The sequence below is a fragment of the Hyperoodon ampullatus genome (genome assembly GCF_949752795.1).
Source record: "Hyperoodon ampullatus genome assembly, chromosome: 11".
Lineage (NCBI taxonomy): Eukaryota > Metazoa > Chordata > Mammalia > Artiodactyla > Ziphiidae > Hyperoodon > Hyperoodon ampullatus.
This window is the reverse complement of record NC_136924.1, coordinates 100,588,601-100,609,530: the sequence shown is the minus strand read 5'-3', so window position 1 is coordinate 100,609,530 and position 20,930 is coordinate 100,588,601. Positions and strand designations below refer to the sequence as shown.

The window sequence follows — 20,930 nt, the reverse complement described above, 5'->3', positions numbered from 1 at the left end:
TTAGTGCTTCTGTATCAGAAAAAAAAAATGTAATAAAGCAAATACAGAAGCAAAATTATGCACGGGGGATAATGCTCCCAGTATACTGCTGTGGCATGGGTATTTAGCTAAAGGGACAAGAGTGAAAGAGCAGACAACAAGCAGTCTTTCAGGAGTCTGAAGAGATACTACTATCAGAATTTCATCAGCCTACATTACTAAACATTGTAAACCTTATGCCAAAGAAAAGGCTATTCATCACGCATCTAAATAGAAACTATAATATGCTCACTTTAGAAGAGAAATATTCAATTTACATTTTGGGTTCCTCATGCTAATCTAAGTCAATCTACTCATATAACATGTCAATGTTTAGGTTTGTTTTTACTATTATTTTCTCCCTTAAAGTCATCTGTGGAGACTATCCAGAGCCACCAGGTGATGACTTTCTTGAAGTGTCAACCTGGGTGGGCTACAGCACCCAGTTAACTTACCAACACTAATCTAGATGTTGCTATGAAGGTATTTTGAGGATATAAGTAAAGCCTATAATCCATTTAAGTAAAGGAGATTACTATCCCAGATAATAGAAGTGGGCATCTCTCAATTCTTTGGAAGGCCCTAAAAGCAGGTTTCCCAAGGAAAGAAAAGAAATTTTGCCTGCGGACCACAGTTCTGGCCCGTGCTCATGGGAGTTCTATCCTGCAGGTGATCTCCTCCTGACAGCTTTCCCATACACATTTCAGACTTGCTTAGCCAGCTGCTGACAATCATGCAAGACAATTCCTTGTAATAAATCTGATATATATATATCATATATGTTTCAATCCAAAAATATATATTTCAATTCAAAAATGAATTGAAACATTTTTCAAGCAAGGTATCTGGAATAGCAAGCAATAATTTCAATGCAGAGCTCTAATACAAAAAAATCAAACTGAAAAATAAAACTTTATCAAGAAATTTCTTTTCTGAAATACTGAAATACATTTAGTGGGAAGTCACTAATCCATCAGAAGTATCGTATTTTAAAACCTATAGAATTAAGATTTGAATAAAAGTCTGATTTCAAAAAAAAATAAAAAATAAATAAAATCTATGAAGTACTGCTGTTGATTTCAGGGTGACACAAAAGCAAAGAAAGGCATGTACTCATGTAAGTATGTAAGGAGAGAGAGAGTGTGTGTGTGTGTGTGCACGCGCACGTGTGCTGGGGGTAAAGATGCAGTGCAAACAGAGAAGACGTACAAAAAACATACATAATCTAATCTTGAGACTCTGATAACTTGTTAATTCTGATTTAAAGAACTTTATCCACCCATCTTATCCAGAACCAGACCAGAAAACATGAATAGAGTTAATATCAAAATAAGAGGAAACAAATGAGTAGGTGATCAGATCATTTATTCACACTTTCAACTTAGTGAAGAAGAACTGTGAGGGTTGGACTTTATCCTTTTAGTTTTTTGAAAATCAAAATTCTATGGGTACAGAACAAGAGGAAAAAATTACTTCTAGGGGAAAATATCAAGTCTACCAATATCCTAAAAATTTAAAACTCAGTAAACAACTTATGAAAGTATTCTACTACTTCCCAACATTCAAGAGCATGAAAATAAAATACTTCTATGAATCAGGCTCAAAGGAGTCACGCGGACTAATGACTTCACTCTGTCACTGCCAGTCTCTCTGACTGTTCAGAATACAGTGATTAATGCAGTTCTACTGGAAGAAGTATTTCTATGCACTTGTGAATTTATGTTAAATACATGGTATAAAGGAAGAGGCCAAGAGGCATATGCTTTATCTTTAGTTCAAAATACCCTAACAAGAAAAAAAGGCAAAGAAAATTCCAAGAGAGCTATCTGGCTGGTTCTGTTTAAACAAAGCTCATTTTGAAGAAGTCAAAGTCAGAGATCAAAAAAAAATCACATCCAAGTCTCCTAAATTGTCCTCAAAATGTCCCTCCTTCTAAATTTGACCTTTGTACCAATGTAATAGCTTGCTTCTTCACAATACAGAGTCTAAAAATTCACAGCCCAAAAGAGCAACAGCTCAACATAAAAGGTGTAAACCAATTAAACATTTTAACTCCTTGAACTTGAGGTTCATTTGTTCCTTAAACAGATAAATAAATAATTAGAGAGCAAGTGGCTATCTGCACTCTCTTGATTAGCCAGTAGAAAACTTTAATTTCTTAATCAATGAATACTTTCTCTTTCCAATCAATGATGCTAAAGTCCATAGCTTCCCAATCTATTCCCACTCTGTGTTGCCTTTCAGAGACTGCAACAATGAAGTTACACTGACTTAGAATAAAAAGTAGGTAATAAAGTAAATTCAGAGAAGCAGATATATTGGAAAAACATGTCCCGAAAAGTACATAGTTTTAAAACCATCCTTCAACCTTTCTAACATAGAGAGTGCCTCTTCAGCTTCCCTTTCCTTACCTTTCCAACTCAGCAATCTTCTTATCTTTGTCATTCTTCTCATTTTCCACCTCCTTCAAGATTTCCAAGAGGCGGTCAACTTCTGCCTGGGCCTTGCTAGAGTCATCTTTGTACCTGGCAATCTCTCTCTCCAATTGCTGTATTCGATCATTCATCTCTGGACTGGCCCTGGCTTCCAATGCTGCCTCGTGTGCCTACAAAGAAAATGTCCAAATTCTATCAGATATACATACAGTGGCAGTGGGCAAACCATGTCCCCAAAAGCCACCTATACTCCAATTTCAACAGGGTATTATCAAACATCTAATAGCTAGCCTTCAATTTATAAGGTTCTTCTCTGCTTAAATATTACATAGACAAAATATCACTACACAGTTACATTTTTTTTTTATAACTGGAAGTTTGTACCTTTTGACCACCTCCACCCATTATACAAACACACACACACACACACACACACACACAGCCCTCCATTTCTGACAACTACCAATCTGGTCTCTGTATCTGTGAGTTCAGTTTTTGGTTGGTTTTTGGTTTTTACATTCCACATATAAGTGAGATCATACAGTATTTGTCTTTCTCTGTCTGACTTATTTCACTGCCCTGCTTTAGAAACAGACATGATAAAATAGTCAAATTCATTCAACATCCAGCAGAACTAAAAAAGCTGTATGAGACAGGTATATTGTTAATTAAGATCTCTGTGATCTACTTTCAAATTCCTGGGCATAGGTAACTTATTGATTCCATAAACAGTTATGTGTTAATGAATAAAACTAGAGCTGATTCCCAAATATAATTAATAAATTATTTTTATTACATTATTATTTTAGATTTTATTCTAAACAGCAAAATTCATACAAATACCTTCATAAAACAAGAATGAGTAGGCCTGTACCATACGGGAAACTACTGTAACTTCAGTTTCAACATGTAAAAAACTCAGAAGTCATCACTACCATTCTTACAAGAAAAAGTTGAAAAACAGAAAATCAATGATTTTTCTAGGACCTATCAGAGAACTGAGGTCACAGGAGAAATTACCCCTCCAACATCAAGAGACACTGGCAAACCCACAGAGCTGAAGCTGAGATCTGCTCACCTGGAGCAGAAGCTGTGAGCAGAAACACTTAAGTGGTAATTTTAAGGAACTGCTGTGGGCTGAGTGTGGACGTACAAGCAAAAGAGTGAGAAAAGTCCCAGGGCCGGCGGTTTTAGGGGGGCCCATACTTTCATGGGCTTTAATCCAGGAACCACACCAGGGTCTCACAGTGAAGAGCCAACAAAAATCCCCTTGTGGTTCTGGCTCCAGGAGGGGAAGAGTAACAGTTGTGAAATATGCCCAAAGCGTACTCTATCCAAAAACAGACCCTCAGGAGTAAACATTTTAACAGAGCTTTATCCCACCTGGGGAAAGGACATTTCTCCCACTCTAGCCCCTGCTAGTAAAAAATAAGACTCATATATTTGACACAGATGTTGGAATTCTCAGACAGGGAATTTAAAGTAACTATGATAAATAGCTAAAGGCACAGGACTTCCCTGGTGGTCCAGTAGCTAAGAATCCGCCTTCCAGTGTGGGGGACACTGGTTTGATCCCTGGTCAGGGAACTAAGATCCCACGTGCCGCAGGGCAACTAAGCCCGCGTGCCACAACTACTGAGCCTCTGCGCCTAAACTGGAGAGCCTGCGTGCCACAAACGACAGAGCCCATGCACTCTGGAGCCCGTGTGCCACAACTAGAGAGCCCGCGCATCACAATGAAGATCCCGCGTGCCACAACTAAGACCCAATGCAGCCAAATAAATAAATAAATAAATAAATAAATAAAATATTTTTAAAAAATAGTTAAAGGCGCTAAGGGGAAAAGGAGACAACACCCAAGAATAGAGGGGCAATGTAAGCAGAGAAATGGACACTCCAAGGAAGAATGAGAAGGAAATGCCACATATTAAAAACATGTAAGATCTTGCTTATAATGTGGAATCTAAAAAAGGTGAACTCATAAAAGCAGAGGGTAGAAGGGTGGTTGCCAGGGGCTGGGGGTGGGAGAAATGGGAAGATGTTGGTCAAAGTGTACAAACTTTCAGTTATAAGATGAATAAGTCCTGGGGATCTAACGTATAGGATATTGACTCTAGTTAACAATGTTATGTTGCATACTTGAAATTTGCTAAGAGAATACATCTTAAAAAGTGTTCTCAACAACCTAAGTGTCCATCAGTGGATGAATGGATAAGAAAATGTGGTATGTACGTATATATGTATGTATACACACACAGGAATATTACTCAGCCATAAAAAAGGGGGAAAGTCTTTTCATTTGCCGCAATATGGATGAACCTTGAGAACATGCTAAGTGAGATAAGTCAGACAGAGTAGATAAATATCATTATGATTGCACTTATATATGGAATCTATAACAAAAACAAAAAGACCAAGCTCATAGATACAGAGAAAAGACCGATAGCCTGCCAGAAGTGGGGAGTCAGAGGTGGGCAACATGGGTGAAGGTGACCAGAAGGTACACATTTCCAGGTACAAAACATTAAGTCCTGGGGATGTGATGTACAGCATGGTGACTATAAATATGTGCTGCATATGTGAAAGTTGCTAAGAGAATAAATCTTAAAAGTTCTCATCACAAGAAAAAAAGTTTATAACTATGTATATTGATGGATGTTCAACAGATTTACTGTAGTGATGATTCTGCAATATATACAAATATTGAGTTGTTATGTTGTACACCAGAAACTAATAAAATGTTACATTTCAATTATACTACAATTTTTTTTTTTTTCCCTACGCGGGCCTCTCACTGTTGTGGCCTCTCCTGTTGCAGAGCACAGGCTCTGGACGCGCAGGCTCAGTGGCCATGGCTCACGGGCGCAGCCGCTCAGCGGCATGTGGGATCCTCCTGGACCGGGGCACGAACCTGTGTCCCTTGCATCAGCAGGCGGACTCTCAACCACTGTGACACCAGGGAAGCCCCTGTACTACAATTTTTAAAAAGTGTTCTCACCACACACCGAAAAAAGGTAACTATTTAAGGCTGATGAATGTGCTAATTAGCTGGATTGTGGTAACCATTTCACAATGCATACATAGATTAAAGCATCATGTTGTACACCTTAAATATATACAACTTCTGGCATTGAAAAAGCTGAGGAAAAAGAAGAGTGAAAATGTATATTGCAAACTCTAGAGCAACCTATATTTAGGTTGGAGGAGGGTGCTGTGGGAGCAGTATAATAGGAAAACATCACTAATTAATTAAAATGAAAAGTTACAGTTGTCCAGAATAAAAGAAGGGAAAATATGAAAAGTAAAATGGCAATTAGTAGAAAAACAAGTAATAAATCAGAGTAGGGGGAAGCCACCAAGTCCTCTATCCAAAGGTAACTTTATTTTTTCTCATGAACCTAAACACAAAGTTTAAGAGATCATAAAAATGACCAGCTATAGAAGTATCATAATAACAAGGAGATTAAAAATAAACAAAGAGAAAATGTGGGATTGTCATAAATAGGCGAGTTGGGAATATTAGTGAATAACATTTATTACTCTTGACAGTTACTGCTCAGTTTCATAATCCTAAATACATCTAACAGTCTTATCTTCAATATTCCAGCATTAAATAGAAAATTACTTCCACTTATTTAGTGAGGGGGAAAAAAGTCAATTACCAAATCTGAATTAGTTAATCTTAAAAAAAGTAATTTCCGGGCTTCCCTGGTGGCGCAGTGGTTGAGAGTCCACCTGCCGATGCAGGGGACACGGGTTCGTGCCCCGGTCCGGGAAGATCCCACATGCCGCAGAGTGGCTGGGCCCGTGAGCCATGGCCGCTGAGCCTGTGCGTCTGGAGCCTGTGCTCCGCAATGGGAGAGGCCACAACAGTGAGAGGCCCGCGTACCAGGAAAAAAAAAAAAGTATTTTCCTACTTATTCAAAAGTAACTTTAAGCTACTGGACTTTCTTCCTTTCCTTAGCTTAAGACAATGACTTCATTTCTGGCATACCCTAAATAATGATTCATCACGAGGTGTTCATGCTGAACACACCCAATGTATGGAAAAAGAACAACACCAAGTCTCAAGACTAGGCTGGGCCCCCTTTTCATCAGTAACCACATGAACTGGACCCAGTTAATCAGAGTTGGTAACTCAGAGATAATAAGTATGAAAGTGCTTTGAAAACTAACAACTGCCATGTAAATATTAGAGAGGTATAAATCAATGAAATGTATAGTAAATACCTGTACCAAATTCTAATATTCACTGGTATGGGTGACTATCACTGTTAAATTATCTCTTTCCAGGAAGCCTAATGCTAATAGAAGAAAAATATCAGATAATTGAGATTTTTACATTGTGGTCTTACATTTCATCTATAAAGGAGCTGCATCTTTTAATCTTACTCTGAATTGCCAATTTTCTAAGAGTGTGGGGACTCTCAGGAGTAAAGTAAAATCGGACAAAAATGCCAAGAGAATTAATCAAGGGATAAATGGTATTTTGAATTTTAGGAGATTATTACTCCACTGGTAAGTTATTCCATATGGACACTATAGAGTTTTCTACTATGCTGTTATTTAAAGCAAAGAAAGAACAATAATCAAGACAGTATGGTACTGGCACAAAAACAGAAATACAGATCAATGGAACAGGATAAAAAGCCCAGAGATAAACCCACGCACATATGGTCACCTTATTCTTGACAAAGGAGGCAAGAATATACAGTGGAGAAAAGACAGCCTCTTCTATAAGTGGTGCTGGGAAAACTGGACAGCTACAGGTAAAAGAATGAAATTAGAACACTCCCTAACACCATCCACAAAAATAAACTCAAAATGGGTTAAAGACCTAAATGTAAGGCCAGACACTCTAAAACTCTTAGAGGAAAATATAGGCAGAACACTCTAGGACAGAAATCACAGCAAGATCCTTTTTGACCCACCTCCTAGAGTAAGGGAAATAAAAACAAAATAAACAAATGGGACCTAGAAACTTAGAAGCTTTGCACAGCAAAGGAAACCATAAACAAGACGAAAAGACAACCCTCAGAATGGGAGAAAATATTTGCAAATGAAGCAACTGACAAAGATTAATCTCCAAAATATACAAGCAGCTCATGCAGCTCAATATCAAAAAAACAAAAAACCCAATCCAAAAATGGGCAGAAGACCTAAACAGACATTTCTGCAAAGAAGATATACAGATTGCCAACAAACACATGAAAGGATGCTCAACATCACTAATCATTGGAGAAATGCAAATCCAAACTACAATGAGGTATCATCTCACACCAGTCAGAAGGGCCATCATCAAAAAATCTAGAAACAATAAATGCTGGAGAGGGTGTGGAGAAAAGGGAAACCTCTTGCACTGTTGGTGGGAATGTAAATTGATACAACCACTGTGGAGAACAGTATGGAGGTTCCTTAAAAAACTAAAAATAGAACCACTATATAACCCAGCAATCCCACTACTGGGCATATACTCTGAGAAAACCATAATTCAAAGAGTCATGTACCACAATGTTCATTGCAGCTCTATTTACAATAGCCAGGACATGGAAGCAACCGAAGTGTCCATCAACAGACGAATGGATAAAGAAGATGTTGCACATATATATAATGGAATATTACTCAGCCATAAAAAGAAATGAAATTATTTGTAGTGAGGTGGATGGACCTAGAGTCTGTCATACAGAGTGAAGTAAGTCAGAAAGAGAAAAACAAATAACGTGTGCTAACACATACATATGGAATCTAAAAAAAAAAAAAAAGTTCTGAAGAGCCTAGGGGCAGGACAGGAATAAAGACGCAGATGTAGAGAATGGACCTGAGGACGCGGGGAGGGGGAGGGGAAGCTGGGACGAAGTGAGAGAGTGGCATGGACATATATACACTACCAAATGTAAAACAGATAGCTAGTGGGAAGCAGCCACATAGCACAGGGACATCAGCTCGGTGCTCTGTGACCACCAAGAGGGGTGGGATAGGGAGGATGGGAGGGAGATGCAACAGGGAGGAGATATGGGGATATATGTATATGTATAGCTGATTCACTTTGTTATAAAGCAGAAACTTTAAAAATAAATAAATAAATAAAGCAAAGCAAGGAATTGGAAACGTTTTCTTTAACCTTTTTCAACTGCGAGTCCATCTTCAGACACTCTTCCTTCTTCTGCTCCAAAGCAATTTCTAGTGTCTTAAGCCGTGAGTCCTTTTTCAGTCCTGCGGAAGCCAGGGAAGAAGCATGCTCTTTCAGATCCAAGAGTGAAGCCTAAAAGAAGCAACATACATCTAGAATAAATACTATTTATTAACAAAATGGAGAATTAAATTCTTAAATTTATTTTCCTGGTGGTTTGTAGTTTCTTTCTATTAGCATATACTGACATATTTCCATTTCAAGAACATGAAATACAGAACAAAAACATTAGCTCTGGCTTTCAAGTCCTAACTAAAACAAAATGAATTCCCAAGAAATACCAACTGAATAGTGATCTAAAGAGCTCTACCAATACATATCCATTCCCACAAAATAAATGGAAGTAGGTCAAGCTTTGTGAATGTAAGCTGTCAACCTTAGTAGCTAGTAAGTACTAAGTAACTGACTTTTTTCTTCTCTTCTAATTTTGGAAGAAACATTCTATTAGAAACTTAAATTCCCATAAATTTTCCTAAAGATACTAGAAAGAAAACCCTGAGAATGTCCCTAAAGCTCATGGTTATCTGATCACAAGGCATTAGGCATTTTTGCTACTTAGGTGACATCGACAAGATTCTTCAAACGTAAAATCAAAGTATATTAAGTCACCTAATTGGTCAACAATCATTTAAGATTTCTCTGCCAATGTTGAGGTGATCGTTAAGAGCTGATGTAAATAGACTGTCCTCCTTGTGCATATTCTGTTCGTCTATCAGCTTCCTCACCATTAGCACAATATTTCTCCAAATGTAACTAGAGAAATACTGTTATTTTAGGATCTGTAAAATGTCATTAACAAGTAAGAAGCCAACTCATAACAGCTGAAAGAGGTAGGAGGTAAGACTTAGGAAATAAATGATTCAATCTACTACATCTCTGCAAAGCTTCCTGAAATAATCCCTGCTATAAGAAGATTCTTTAAATCTTCCAACAGATCCTTTTTTTATATGCATTATGTAAACACCAACAACATATACACACAATGCACTGGCTAAGCAAACCAAATAATTCCATTTTGGTGATCTTGACCTCTTTCTCTGAGAGGTCGCCTTGCAATAGGCTGACTTTTTCTTTCAGGTCTTTAAGATCTTTTTTGTAGTTATCAATTTCCTCCTGCTTTTCCCGCTCATCTCGGTCCCGCTGGTCCTTTAAGCGTTCGATTGTCCGCTCCTGATAAGAGAGCACATCAATACATGAGAAAATTCCTTTCGTACTTCTATCATATGACTGCAATTCAGCTTCTAGCTGATAAAATTTCACACTTGCATCCTCCATTCAAAAGACAGTGAAAGGTTGTTAATAATTTACCTTTTAAAGAATTCAACCTTCCAACCTATCTTGCCCTAACATACATCTGGTTTTGTTCTTTTGATTCCCCTAGGTTTCTTTTCCTATAACCTTAATTAGTATTAGATGTCCCTAAAGTATTCTTTTGGAATAATCTCATTTATTCAAATCCCAAGCAACAAAAAACTTATACATATACTCTAAGGACAATAAGTAGCAAATATTTCTTTTCTATATATAATTCACATGTTGCCTACAAAGCAATGGAAACAACTCACAACTCACACAGCAAAAAGGAGGAGGTTGGAGAGATTATGATTTGTTGAGCTTAAAGCATAAAGAAGGATAAAGAAAAGAGAAACCATTAAAACTTCTGTCAACAGATACTCAGGAAGTTTGAAAGTTGAAGCAATTTAAGTATATTTATGGGTATTATTTCTGAATATATTCGGGGATCAAGCCTTGATCCCTGGGCAGGAAGCCTGAAACATTCTGAGTCCAAGAGGCTTAAGGAACAGTAACCCTATTCCCTAAAGAAAAAATAATAATAATAAGAAGAATCCAATTAAAATGCCCCACCAAGAGTCCTTAAACCTCCTCCAAGACATTAACACTTGTCATGTTGGGCCACTTCTTTATTTAGTCAACCATTCCTGAAAAAACTAGGTTTGCTCATGAAGGCAAAATGAAGTGGCAAGGCCACGACTAGAAAAACAGCAAGTACACTGTATTAATAACTAAAACCCACGGATATATTAGATCCCGGGGCGGCACAGTAAAAGAGGACTAATGCTGCCTCCTGACGGTCAGTGTCTGACATCCCCACATCACCGAATTCTAGCTGACCATACACATGAAAAGAACATAGTAAACAGGGAGCACATGGCTGATTCTTTAGAAACTTCAGCCACTGCCCTCCAGTACGGAATCCATCCTGCCTAGCAACAGATGCTTAAATTGGCAACAACAAAACGAATCTTCTTTCCCTCACACTGGGTACGTCAGCAACAGTACAGGCAGCTCTTTTCCCTTTTGCCAAAGTGACTTCTTCTGTCTTCTCTATCAAGTCTCATCACTAAAGTGACTTTCAGATTAATGAGCAAGCAGAAGAAATGTGTCTGTGAGGAGTCTGGGCCAGTCACCCACCTTCTCGGCAAGGGCCTCCTCCAAAGTAGTCAAGGCGGTGTCGGTGTTGGTGGTGTCAGCCTGCAAGGATTTGACTCGCTCCTTCAAGCTGCTCATCTGCTTTTCCTTATCTCTAAGTTGCTCTTGGAGATTTTCAATCTGAGTTGTGCACACACATTTAAGGGGGGAAAAAAAGGAAATTAAGAGAAATACAAACAGTCACAATAAAAATCATTTTAAGTTGGAAACAGGTAGATCAGGGTTGTCAGTGGGTACTCCGTAGAAATAATTTAACCCTAAGGGTCTTAGAACTTCATGCAAAGCTTTAAACTGAGAATTTATAGCCAGAAGAGAGAAAAGACATACACATGGGTATGGTCATACATGCAGAGTCATAAATCTCTATAAAGAAATAAGGAAAGTAGCTAGGGAGAGAAGAGCCAACATATAGGGATGGGGATAAAGGGTCTTACGACCTACAGAGAGGAAAGCCATGAGAAACTGGATTACTTCCAAAGCAACAGTGCAAATGCCCAGAGAGACTCCTTTAAAAAATGCTGAGGGAGGACAGCGAGTTGAACAGCTGTACGCTAAGAAAAACAAATCAGCTGTAAAAAGGAAAAACTGTTCTTAAATGCTAGTGTTCAAGTTAGGTTTTTATATCATCTTTTATTTGAACAGCAAGCATTTTCAATGAAATTTATTATTATAGTTATTCATTCCTTTATATACACTAGTACGCATTCATTTACTCAAAAAACTATTGGTGAATTCTCTATTATATGCCAGGCACTAGTGACACAAAGAAAAATGAACAGACCCATTTTCATTATAAGATGGGAAGGGGACTTGATGTAGCTGAATCCAAGCTATGGATGGGCTTCCGTGCCATCCTAACGAGCACACATTTTACTCTAGACAGATGGGAACTATAAGGGACTTTTAAGCAAAGAAATGGTCCGGTCAGTTCTGTATTTCAGACTGATAATTCTGATAGCTGTGGAGAAGATATTCAATATCTAAGGGGAGTTACGTAGAGACATGAAAACAGCTAGGAGATCATATCAATTCAGGTAAGAGAGTTTGGAAACTAAATGAGCTAAGAGAGATGGAAAATAGGGGATGGGTTTGTGAAACAGCATGGAAACAGCATCTTATCACTAGGGAGACTCCCGTACACACAATGAAAAACAGTAAGCAAAAATATGGAGGAACTGTAGAGAGATATTCTTAATAAGCAAAAGGAAAATAAGTAAGACAACTATTCTAAAATTCACAAACTTCATTCTTTCATTCAGCGACATGCTAGGCAGTTTCCTAGGTGTTGAGGATAAAGAATTAATCCAAACTGACAAACATCCCTACCCTCAAAGAGCTTAATCCTAATACGGTAGACAAGGAACGAAGGAATGAAATGAACATAGTATGTAAGATGGTGATAAGTCCTACGGAGAAAAATGAAGCAGGAGAATATATCATCATCATCTACTCTTGAACTAGCTGGTTTATTTCACATGGCTTTCAAAAAGTAACATAAATGTTATCTGCTTTGGGATGATTTTCTTGCTCTTACCTCCATGACAATAAGATGACCACAGTCTGTATGCCATCACACATGAACAAAGTATTGATCTATATACATACATATACACATCCCCCATTCTTTTCTCTATCTATACATTTGTCTCCATTCTCCCACCTATCTCTACATTATAACACGAATCTCCAACCATACTGTGATTACTCATTCTATACACATCTCCACAAACAGACTGGATCTTACTCCTCTACCCCAGCTTTGTATCTTCATATCTGGCACACATCAGGTCTATAATAAATATTGGCTCATTAGTCAGTAAATAATACATAAGCTTGGACTTTTATAAAATGTATTTAGGCATACACATAAACTTCTGCCAAGAAAAGAACTACAAAAGAACCTAAATCCAACCTTCCAATAATTCCTGCATCAATCAATTTAATATAAGCTCTTTAAGGGTCTGCTTCATTCCAAGCAGACCCTTCCAAGGGGAAGAAAAAAAGGTCCCTCTCTACAGTCCATGAGAATTCCACAGCAGAACAAATAAGCTAAGCGGAAAGATTCAGTGAACTCAGAATAGGGAACCATGAGTACTGTAAGGCTTGGATTTTCACTCTTTAACAAAGGAAGAATCCTACAGGTGAACCATTGAAATTGGCTCCAGTCTTTTCTATGCCAATAAAGTCCAAAGCATACTGTGAGAGAAAAGACCATCACATATGAAAAGCATTAGTTTCCTTTAGTTTAATCAGACACTCCTATTGGAATCTCATATGGATCAATACTTAGGTAAATTCACAACCACTAAAGAGATTTTGCCACTTAAAAATCTAGTACTCCATAACATACAGAAGGCAATGCCCTGGTGTTTACATGTTTAACCAGCTGTGCGGGTCATCTTAGTTGCTGACATATAAACCTTATACAAAAAAAAAAGATATGCTCATTCTGTTGATTAGACTTTTTTTAACCAAGAAAGAGCAGTACAACCACCTTTTTTAAAAAATAAAATTTAATAGAACCAACCAAGTTTTACATACAAGAAAACAGAGATTTGTTTTATGAGCCCACCTAATATACAAACAACCCTTACATGCATAATAAGGATTATACCCTTCTTTCTCCTCCATCATCAGCATCTAAGAAAAAATTAAGACGTTAACTGTTAACAATTCCACTTGTATAATTTGTATGTAGTCCAAGTATTAAAGGGATCCATCATTCTTTGCCAGCCAAAAAAAAACCAACAAACAAAAAGACTTTTCCTGATATACTCAGGTGCAGAAGCTGCTAAACCAGGCAAAATCCCCATTAACAAGTTCTCCCTAAGCTACTTTCTTATCCAATTACCCAGCTGTCTAAACTGTTGAGTTGGAGGGGAGGAAGAGGATGGCTATTCCTGGGGGGCAGAAATAGCCATTCCACGGTGAAGAAAGGGCAGCGCTCACTAGAGCTGTCTCCTTTGGGCAAGTTGCTATCGGCAAGGAAGACTTGCAGTAGACGCAGATATGTGCAAACCAGCTGCAAGAGCATTAACCCAAAAGAGGCTCTGTGTGGTGTGCGGGAGGATGGGTGTGTACAAAGCACTTTCCGTTTACCCAGCATCCTGATGGACAGCAGCTGAATCCTACTGAAAACTCCTTTTATATATCCTCACTTTGGTTGTGACTCAAAATCGTGATTTTGTGATCAAGGCTCTCTGGGTTCAGACACCTTGCTAACCAAGGGGTGTATGAATGCTGTCATGTTAATCTTGCCATTATTCTCTTCTTTTAACTAATCCAATATAGAGGCTGTGAAAAACGTTCACCCTAATAGTCCCATATCACACCATTTCAGTATTTACTATGCAATTTCTATAAAATATATAGTGGAAATCGCATTCTATACCAAGTTCAATTATCCACAGGATCTAAAATATACTATTTACAAAAGCTTTGAATATAACAGCTAAGAGAAAAACTGGATCAGTTATGCACATACTTGACTGTTAATGATAAAGATGACTGTTTCAGAATCATGCTAAGTGGAAAAATACTCCTTTAAACATGCTCAGAATATCTACCCCAAAAAAAGAGGAAAACTTTCCATTTTGTAGAAACAGAAACCATGGAATCCCTAAAATGGCAATATGATAAAAATAACAAGAAATTACTCGTGATGGGGGTGGTGGAGGAGGCGGAGGCAGTGGCGACACGAGGGGCCACTAACACTTACAGAGAGTGTGGTATGTGTCAGGCACTGTTTTCAGAAATCTATGTATAACAGCTATTGAAGCTCCACCACAAGACTATAATTATTAGGCAATCGGGCTCCAGAATTGTACTCTTAATCACTGTGCTATAAATAATATGTTCTATGATGGGGGGAAAAAAAAGAAAGAAAAGAAGAATCACACAAAGATGTCTCAAGCATCTTTCCATAAATGATTCCTTGTTATTAAGTAGTGTTTATCAATAAACACAATGTTATTACTACAGTCACATGTGAAAATATTCTCCCCTACAGAAGCAAAGAAGGAAGGGTGGAGGTACCAAGCCACTGCCAATGCAGAAGAGCACCTTCCATGTACTTCCGTGTATAGTCAAACATAACACACTAAAGCTGGTGGGCAGAACCAAAGGTACTTGATATCAGGATCAATATCATGATAGTATTAGGACCGTCTGTTTAGCCTTTCAAGGGATAGAAGGAGGCTAGTTTATTTATACACATGGACTAAGGAGCACTTAACATTAGCTAAAAAGCGTTTCTTCTTTTACTTTAATAACTTATACTTAATAATATTGAAAATTAATAAAAATTGTTGCAGAAAATGATGTATTTTATAATTCTATGGGCTCTTCCTACTTTATGCACAACCGATCTGTATTAAGAAGAAATCATTAAGCAGCTATTAACATGTATTCAATTTCTGCATGAGTAAAATTGTGTAGAGATCGAAGGAATTGGTGTTTATTCTATATATGTGTCCCTGGTGATAAATAGGGAGGGGGAGGGTCAATCAGGTTTATACATACAGCCTAAAATCATACAGAAGAACTAAGAGTGAAGAATTCAAGAAGGAAACACTTTTTAAATAACTATTTAGAGAAAGAAGGCGTTTTCCTTAAAATGACCTCTCTAATTAGAGTATAACCCTGTTAACTGGACTAGAAAGAAAATAGAAATAATTATTACATTATATAGAGCCTTTCTTCTCCTCGTACAATTCTTATTTTACAAAGAGAGAAAAACTGATGAAAGAGGAGGAAGACTAATGCAGAACGCATGTTGCACGTGAATCCATCAAATCTGCACACCAGCTCCACACTGGCACAGATTTCTTAACATCTTTTGTTTTGGTTTTTATCAGCATTGCCAGTTGTCAGAAACTATCATGGTTCAACGTGGGTGATTTATTCCTAGTCAAGTGGAACTGATTACTCTGCTGCTGAGGCCCTAATCACTGAGCAAACTATAGAAGGGACTTCCTATAGGATGTAGTTCTAAGGGACAAGGAATCCCAAAATACTTCTTGCAGTCACCTAGCTACTTGGAACATCACTTAAAGGAAAGAATTTTTTTGATGATGCCTCCACACTTGTTCTAAGCAGCCATCAGTGTCAAATGTATTGTGGAAAGTAAGTTACTCAGAAAGGCTCTGACCTTTACCTTCTTGGTTAATAATACCTCTCAGTATCAGTGGTAAAAGTACAGTCTGGATGAACTGGTCATAATCAGCTGGCAAAAGAGATCTACAGTAATCAATGGAATCTAAAAAGGAAAAATTCACTAAGTCCCCTGATCTACGCAATTGTTTGTCTACCATCCTGCAGGCCCGTGAAATGTACTAACAAGGCACAACTATACTTTACCAAAATGATCAGGGTTTGCCCAGACTGTACTGGCCTCTAAATTTTACTTGTCCAGTTATGTGTTTCCAATGATTAGAGGATACAAGAGTTAACAAAGTCATGTGGAACTCTAAGCAGTGTTTTAAACACAATTTAGGTTGTTAAAACTCCCATATCTATATTCTCAATTACTGTTTAGGGTCTTTAATAAGCCCAGCAAAGATTCTGGCTGACAACCAATTATTTCTTTGGTTGAGTTTCCCTCCCAATTGTGCTATTCTCTCACCATATAAGTAATGGACGGATTACCGTGATAAATAAATCGCTAGCTATGTCCCACTGGGCAAGTTACTTGTTCTTTCTAATTACTTACCTACAAGACAAAGACCACTAATATTACTTTCAATTCTAAAATACAACTGTATTCTTATGATGGGAAAGACGAGAACATTGGAAAAGTAATAAACTTCAGCAGAGTACTACTGTATTTTATCTTAAAAACTGTTCAAATTGAACTATACAGGAAGTATAGGTATGACCTTTAGGAAAATGCAGAGTCCATTGCTCTGGTCAGATTTTATTAATTGCTGGGAGGGAAAGTAAGTTCCTTGACAGACTTGCTCATGGTACAGATAATGGAACTAGGGACCTCTTGAATTAAAATAACTGGATAATATGAAGCAAAAGCTGGTGGGACCAAAGGTCACTGCTAGTCAAGATCTGCTTGGTAGACAATTAAGGAAATGGCTCAAATACTTCTTTTAATATCTGGCAGGCATATATAAAAACTTGACGGATATTCATATGCTAAAATTGCTCAAAAAAAAAAAAAAGAGGATCCATAAATCTATAGTGGCTATCCTTTTGAAGCGGCGGCAATGATGAGACTGTACTTAGGACCTCAATTCACATCTATACAAATGGCATCCCTTGAAGTTGTACAATAATAATAGATAGAACACTCTTGGATCTAATAGTTCACTACATTTTAGTGATGAAAGAACTCAGTATTTTTAAGTAACTAATTAAAGCAGACACACTAGGCTTAGTTTCTGCCCATCCCCCCACAAAGAACCACTATTCTTTGTATTACTTTTTACCAATAACAAAGTTGGGAAAAATCAAGTACATAACAATAGAAGGCTAGCTAAATTAAATATGCTCTATCAACCATTACAGTTCATATACTTGATGATTAATTAAGGATATGCAAACTTCTTTATTATATATATTACATGAAAATGAAAAGTTATCAAAATGTACAATATTATCCCAATTTGAAGGAAAAGTTTACTTTTACATAGAATTTTCCTTGTTATACCTTTTCCACATTTTTCAAATATTCAGAATGGACATACATCATTTCAATGATAATGACAAAAGCAATAATTTTCTAACTCCTATCTGAGAAATCTTAGGATTTACAAGAAATATGATTAGAATCATGAAAAGAGAGATTCTCCTAACATATGCACTTATCAACATGGGAAATCTCTAGGGGTTTCTGTGGGACATGTGAGCATTTCTATTTAACCCACACCTTCCACAGGTTCATACTGTGGGACGAAACCAAGCTGTCAGAGACTTGGGGGGTTTTCCGCAATGCCAAAGAAAGACTGAGAGGTGACAAATGAATCCAGAGAAACCAAGACTTTCAAAACCTATTTGAAATATAAGGTGCAAAGGAAACAGCAATAGGATGCTTCACATATTTTAAGTCTAAATTCAAGTTCATCTCACTAAATTTTTATTTTAGCCAGGACTACTTTTATGGCCTGAAGTAAGCTAACTTGTACTAAAAGTCAATCCTAGTGTGACAAGGCTAGGCTTCCCAAGAAGCAGACCTTGAGACAGATTTTACTGTTCAAGAAATTAGAGGGTGCTCTTGGGATCAATACCAGTGGAAAGGAAGTGGGTGGGGGGGAGCATGATGGTGCAGAGGGAGAAATTAGGATTCCATGAAGTCCCAAAGGATTCAGACAACCCCATGGGGAGCTCTGAATCTGTGATGACCTTTCAGAGTTGCTCCAAGTCAAGGCAATGGATTCAAGCTCTTGTACCCTACAAGGATCAATCACTGGATACCAATGGGAAGGGATGTGACCTTGTACAAGGTAGGTCTCTTTAGCCAAGGCAATCTCCACAGGGGATACTTCCAGCACCTGGGGGAATACATCCTTCAACCCTCAGGGGGCATCTGGGTCACTCATCACAGCATCCATTATACCCAGCAGCTATGTATGCTCTTTCTAGTTAAATAATATTTAACATGAAATTGTAATTGCCCTCAATTTATGCTATATTTGAACCATATACATAATTTTATGGCTTTGTAAAACCTAGAGACCCTTGTATCCCAACTTGATTGTTTCACCAATGGTGGGCATTTTGAAGCAGGAGCTCAGGGATGGCCTCTAAGGTGTGTCTGACATCCCAGTCCACACAAATGAGCCATGTGCATTTTTACATGAAGAGCACCCACAGCTTTCATCAGATTGTCAAAAGGGTAGGAGAAAAGTAAAAAATCATTAATTAGTGGCATTCTTTTCAAATACCCACAGTATTTTCTAAAACGAATAGCCACTTCACTTAAAATTGCTTGCTTAGCTGTTTTACAAAGATACTGTGTTACCAAATTTGCTGTGTAAGAGTTTGGCCTGGTTGGGATGCAGGGAGAATAGATCCAAACAACAGTTCCTCACCTATATGCAATGGAAGCCCAAGAATCTTATTAAATTTAGTAAATTCTCCTTGGTCAACTTGAATGATTTTTCTAATCTGAAAAACCCCTGTAGGAAAAAAGAGTGTCAGGGAGGTCTGGCAATTACAGGAAGATAAAACAGATAAAGGACAAAATACATGTCTGATGCTGGAAGCTATTTTCTGGTGAGGGTATACATATTGGTATGGCAGAGAGAAGGAAGAGCACAAAAAGCTACTTCATCAAAGTTTGATTTAATAACTTCTTCAGGAGGTTAATTATTTCAACTTCTCAACTAGAGTTGACAGGCACCTAGGCGTCTATCCAAACAGGCATTCTCACAGGTGAGAATGCAATGCAAGTTAATTCATGCCAAATTATAAGCAGTTTTAAGCAAAAGAAAATATTAACTGTGCTTCAAAACTTTGATCAAGAATATTTTTTTCCAAATCCTTTTCCCCTTTCTAGATACTTATCTATGTAATATTTATACTGTGACAAGTTCCTACTACAAGGTCTCCTGAGAGACTACTAAGAACAACCTTTGTCCCAAAAGGAAACTGACCCTTCCATATTGACTTGTTAATTACCATTTTTCAAGTTTAAAATATGTTTTCAGTCAAAACAGAAGTCAGGGCACTCCAAACTAGAGCTTGCAAGACTCTGAGAATATTAATATGGCATACGATCAATAGAAAATGGACATATTACATAAATCCTCAAATTATTCATGAAGCTACTTAAAAGTCCAAAGAAATGATGTTTTAGTAAGAGTCAAAATTATTTCTGTGTTGTACAAAGCATTACACTATAAGCCTTTGAATGCTTCTTGTTTATATTATACCCTAGCACTTAAAAATAAAGCATTTATCCAAAGGCTATGTTCTCTCAGGTCCATTCCTATTGCCTCCATGATAATGGTGGTAGAACAAGTTTCTACATCTCTCCAGGTGAAAAATACAAGGCTCTTAAAAACACATCCACTCTTATCCCAGGAATGCCAGATTGATTCACCACACAAAAATCAATCAATATAATGTACCATATTAATAAAGAACAGAAAACACATAATCATCCCAATAGCTACAGAAAAAGCATCTGACAAAATCCAACACCTCTTCATGATAAAAAACACTCAATAAACTAGGAATAGAAGGGAACTTCCTCAACTGGATAAAAGGCATCTGTAAAAAACCCAGTTAACATCATACTTAAGGTGAAAAATGAAAACCTTTCCCCTAAGATAAAGAACAAGACAAGGATGTCCATTCTCACCACCTCTATTCATCATTATACTGGACAATTAGGGAAGGGCAATTAGGGAAGAAAAAGAAATAAAAGGCAGCCACATTGGAAAGAAAAGGTACAGCTACCTCTATTTGCAGATGGCATTATCTTATACATAGAAAATACTAAAGAATCCACTAAAACACCATTAAAGATAATAAACCAATTTAGCCAAATTTCAAAACCCAAGACCAATAAACAAAAATCACTTGTATGTCTTTACACTAAATATAAATAATCTAAAAATGAAGTAAAGAAAATTCCATTTACAATAGCATCAAAAATAATAAAATATTTAGGAATAAATTTAAAGAAGTGCAAGGCTTGTAAACTGAAAACTACGAAACATCAATGAAAGAAACTAAAAACAACCTAAATAAGTTAAAAGACATCCTGTGTTGATCAACTGAAAGACCTGACGTTGGGGGGGGGTTACTTCTTTTTTTGGACTCCCAAAAGCCAAAACGATCTTGAAAAGGAACAAAGGTAGAGGATTCACAGTGTCCAATAT

The 20,930-nt window shown here is 37.3% G+C and overlaps 1 protein-coding gene across 2 annotated transcripts in view; it reads right to left on the bottom strand.

The window, feature by feature from the left end:
- ERC1 (ELKS/RAB6-interacting/CAST family member 1) overlaps positions 1-20,930 on the bottom strand; it is a gene marked incomplete at both ends in the record, with an annotated part of 344,584 nt that overhangs the window by 223,205 nt on the left and 100,449 nt on the right. For both annotated transcript variants that reach the window (XM_079715876.1, XM_079715877.1), the window contains 4 exons: positions 2,430-2,623; positions 8,575-8,715; positions 9,673-9,813; positions 11,077-11,214. In XM_079715876.1, the coding sequence (XP_079572002.1) occupies positions 2,430-2,623; positions 8,575-8,715; positions 9,673-9,813; positions 11,077-11,214 (614 nt within the window). The remainder of the gene's footprint in view (positions 1-2,429; positions 2,624-8,574; positions 8,716-9,672; positions 9,814-11,076; positions 11,215-20,930) is intronic.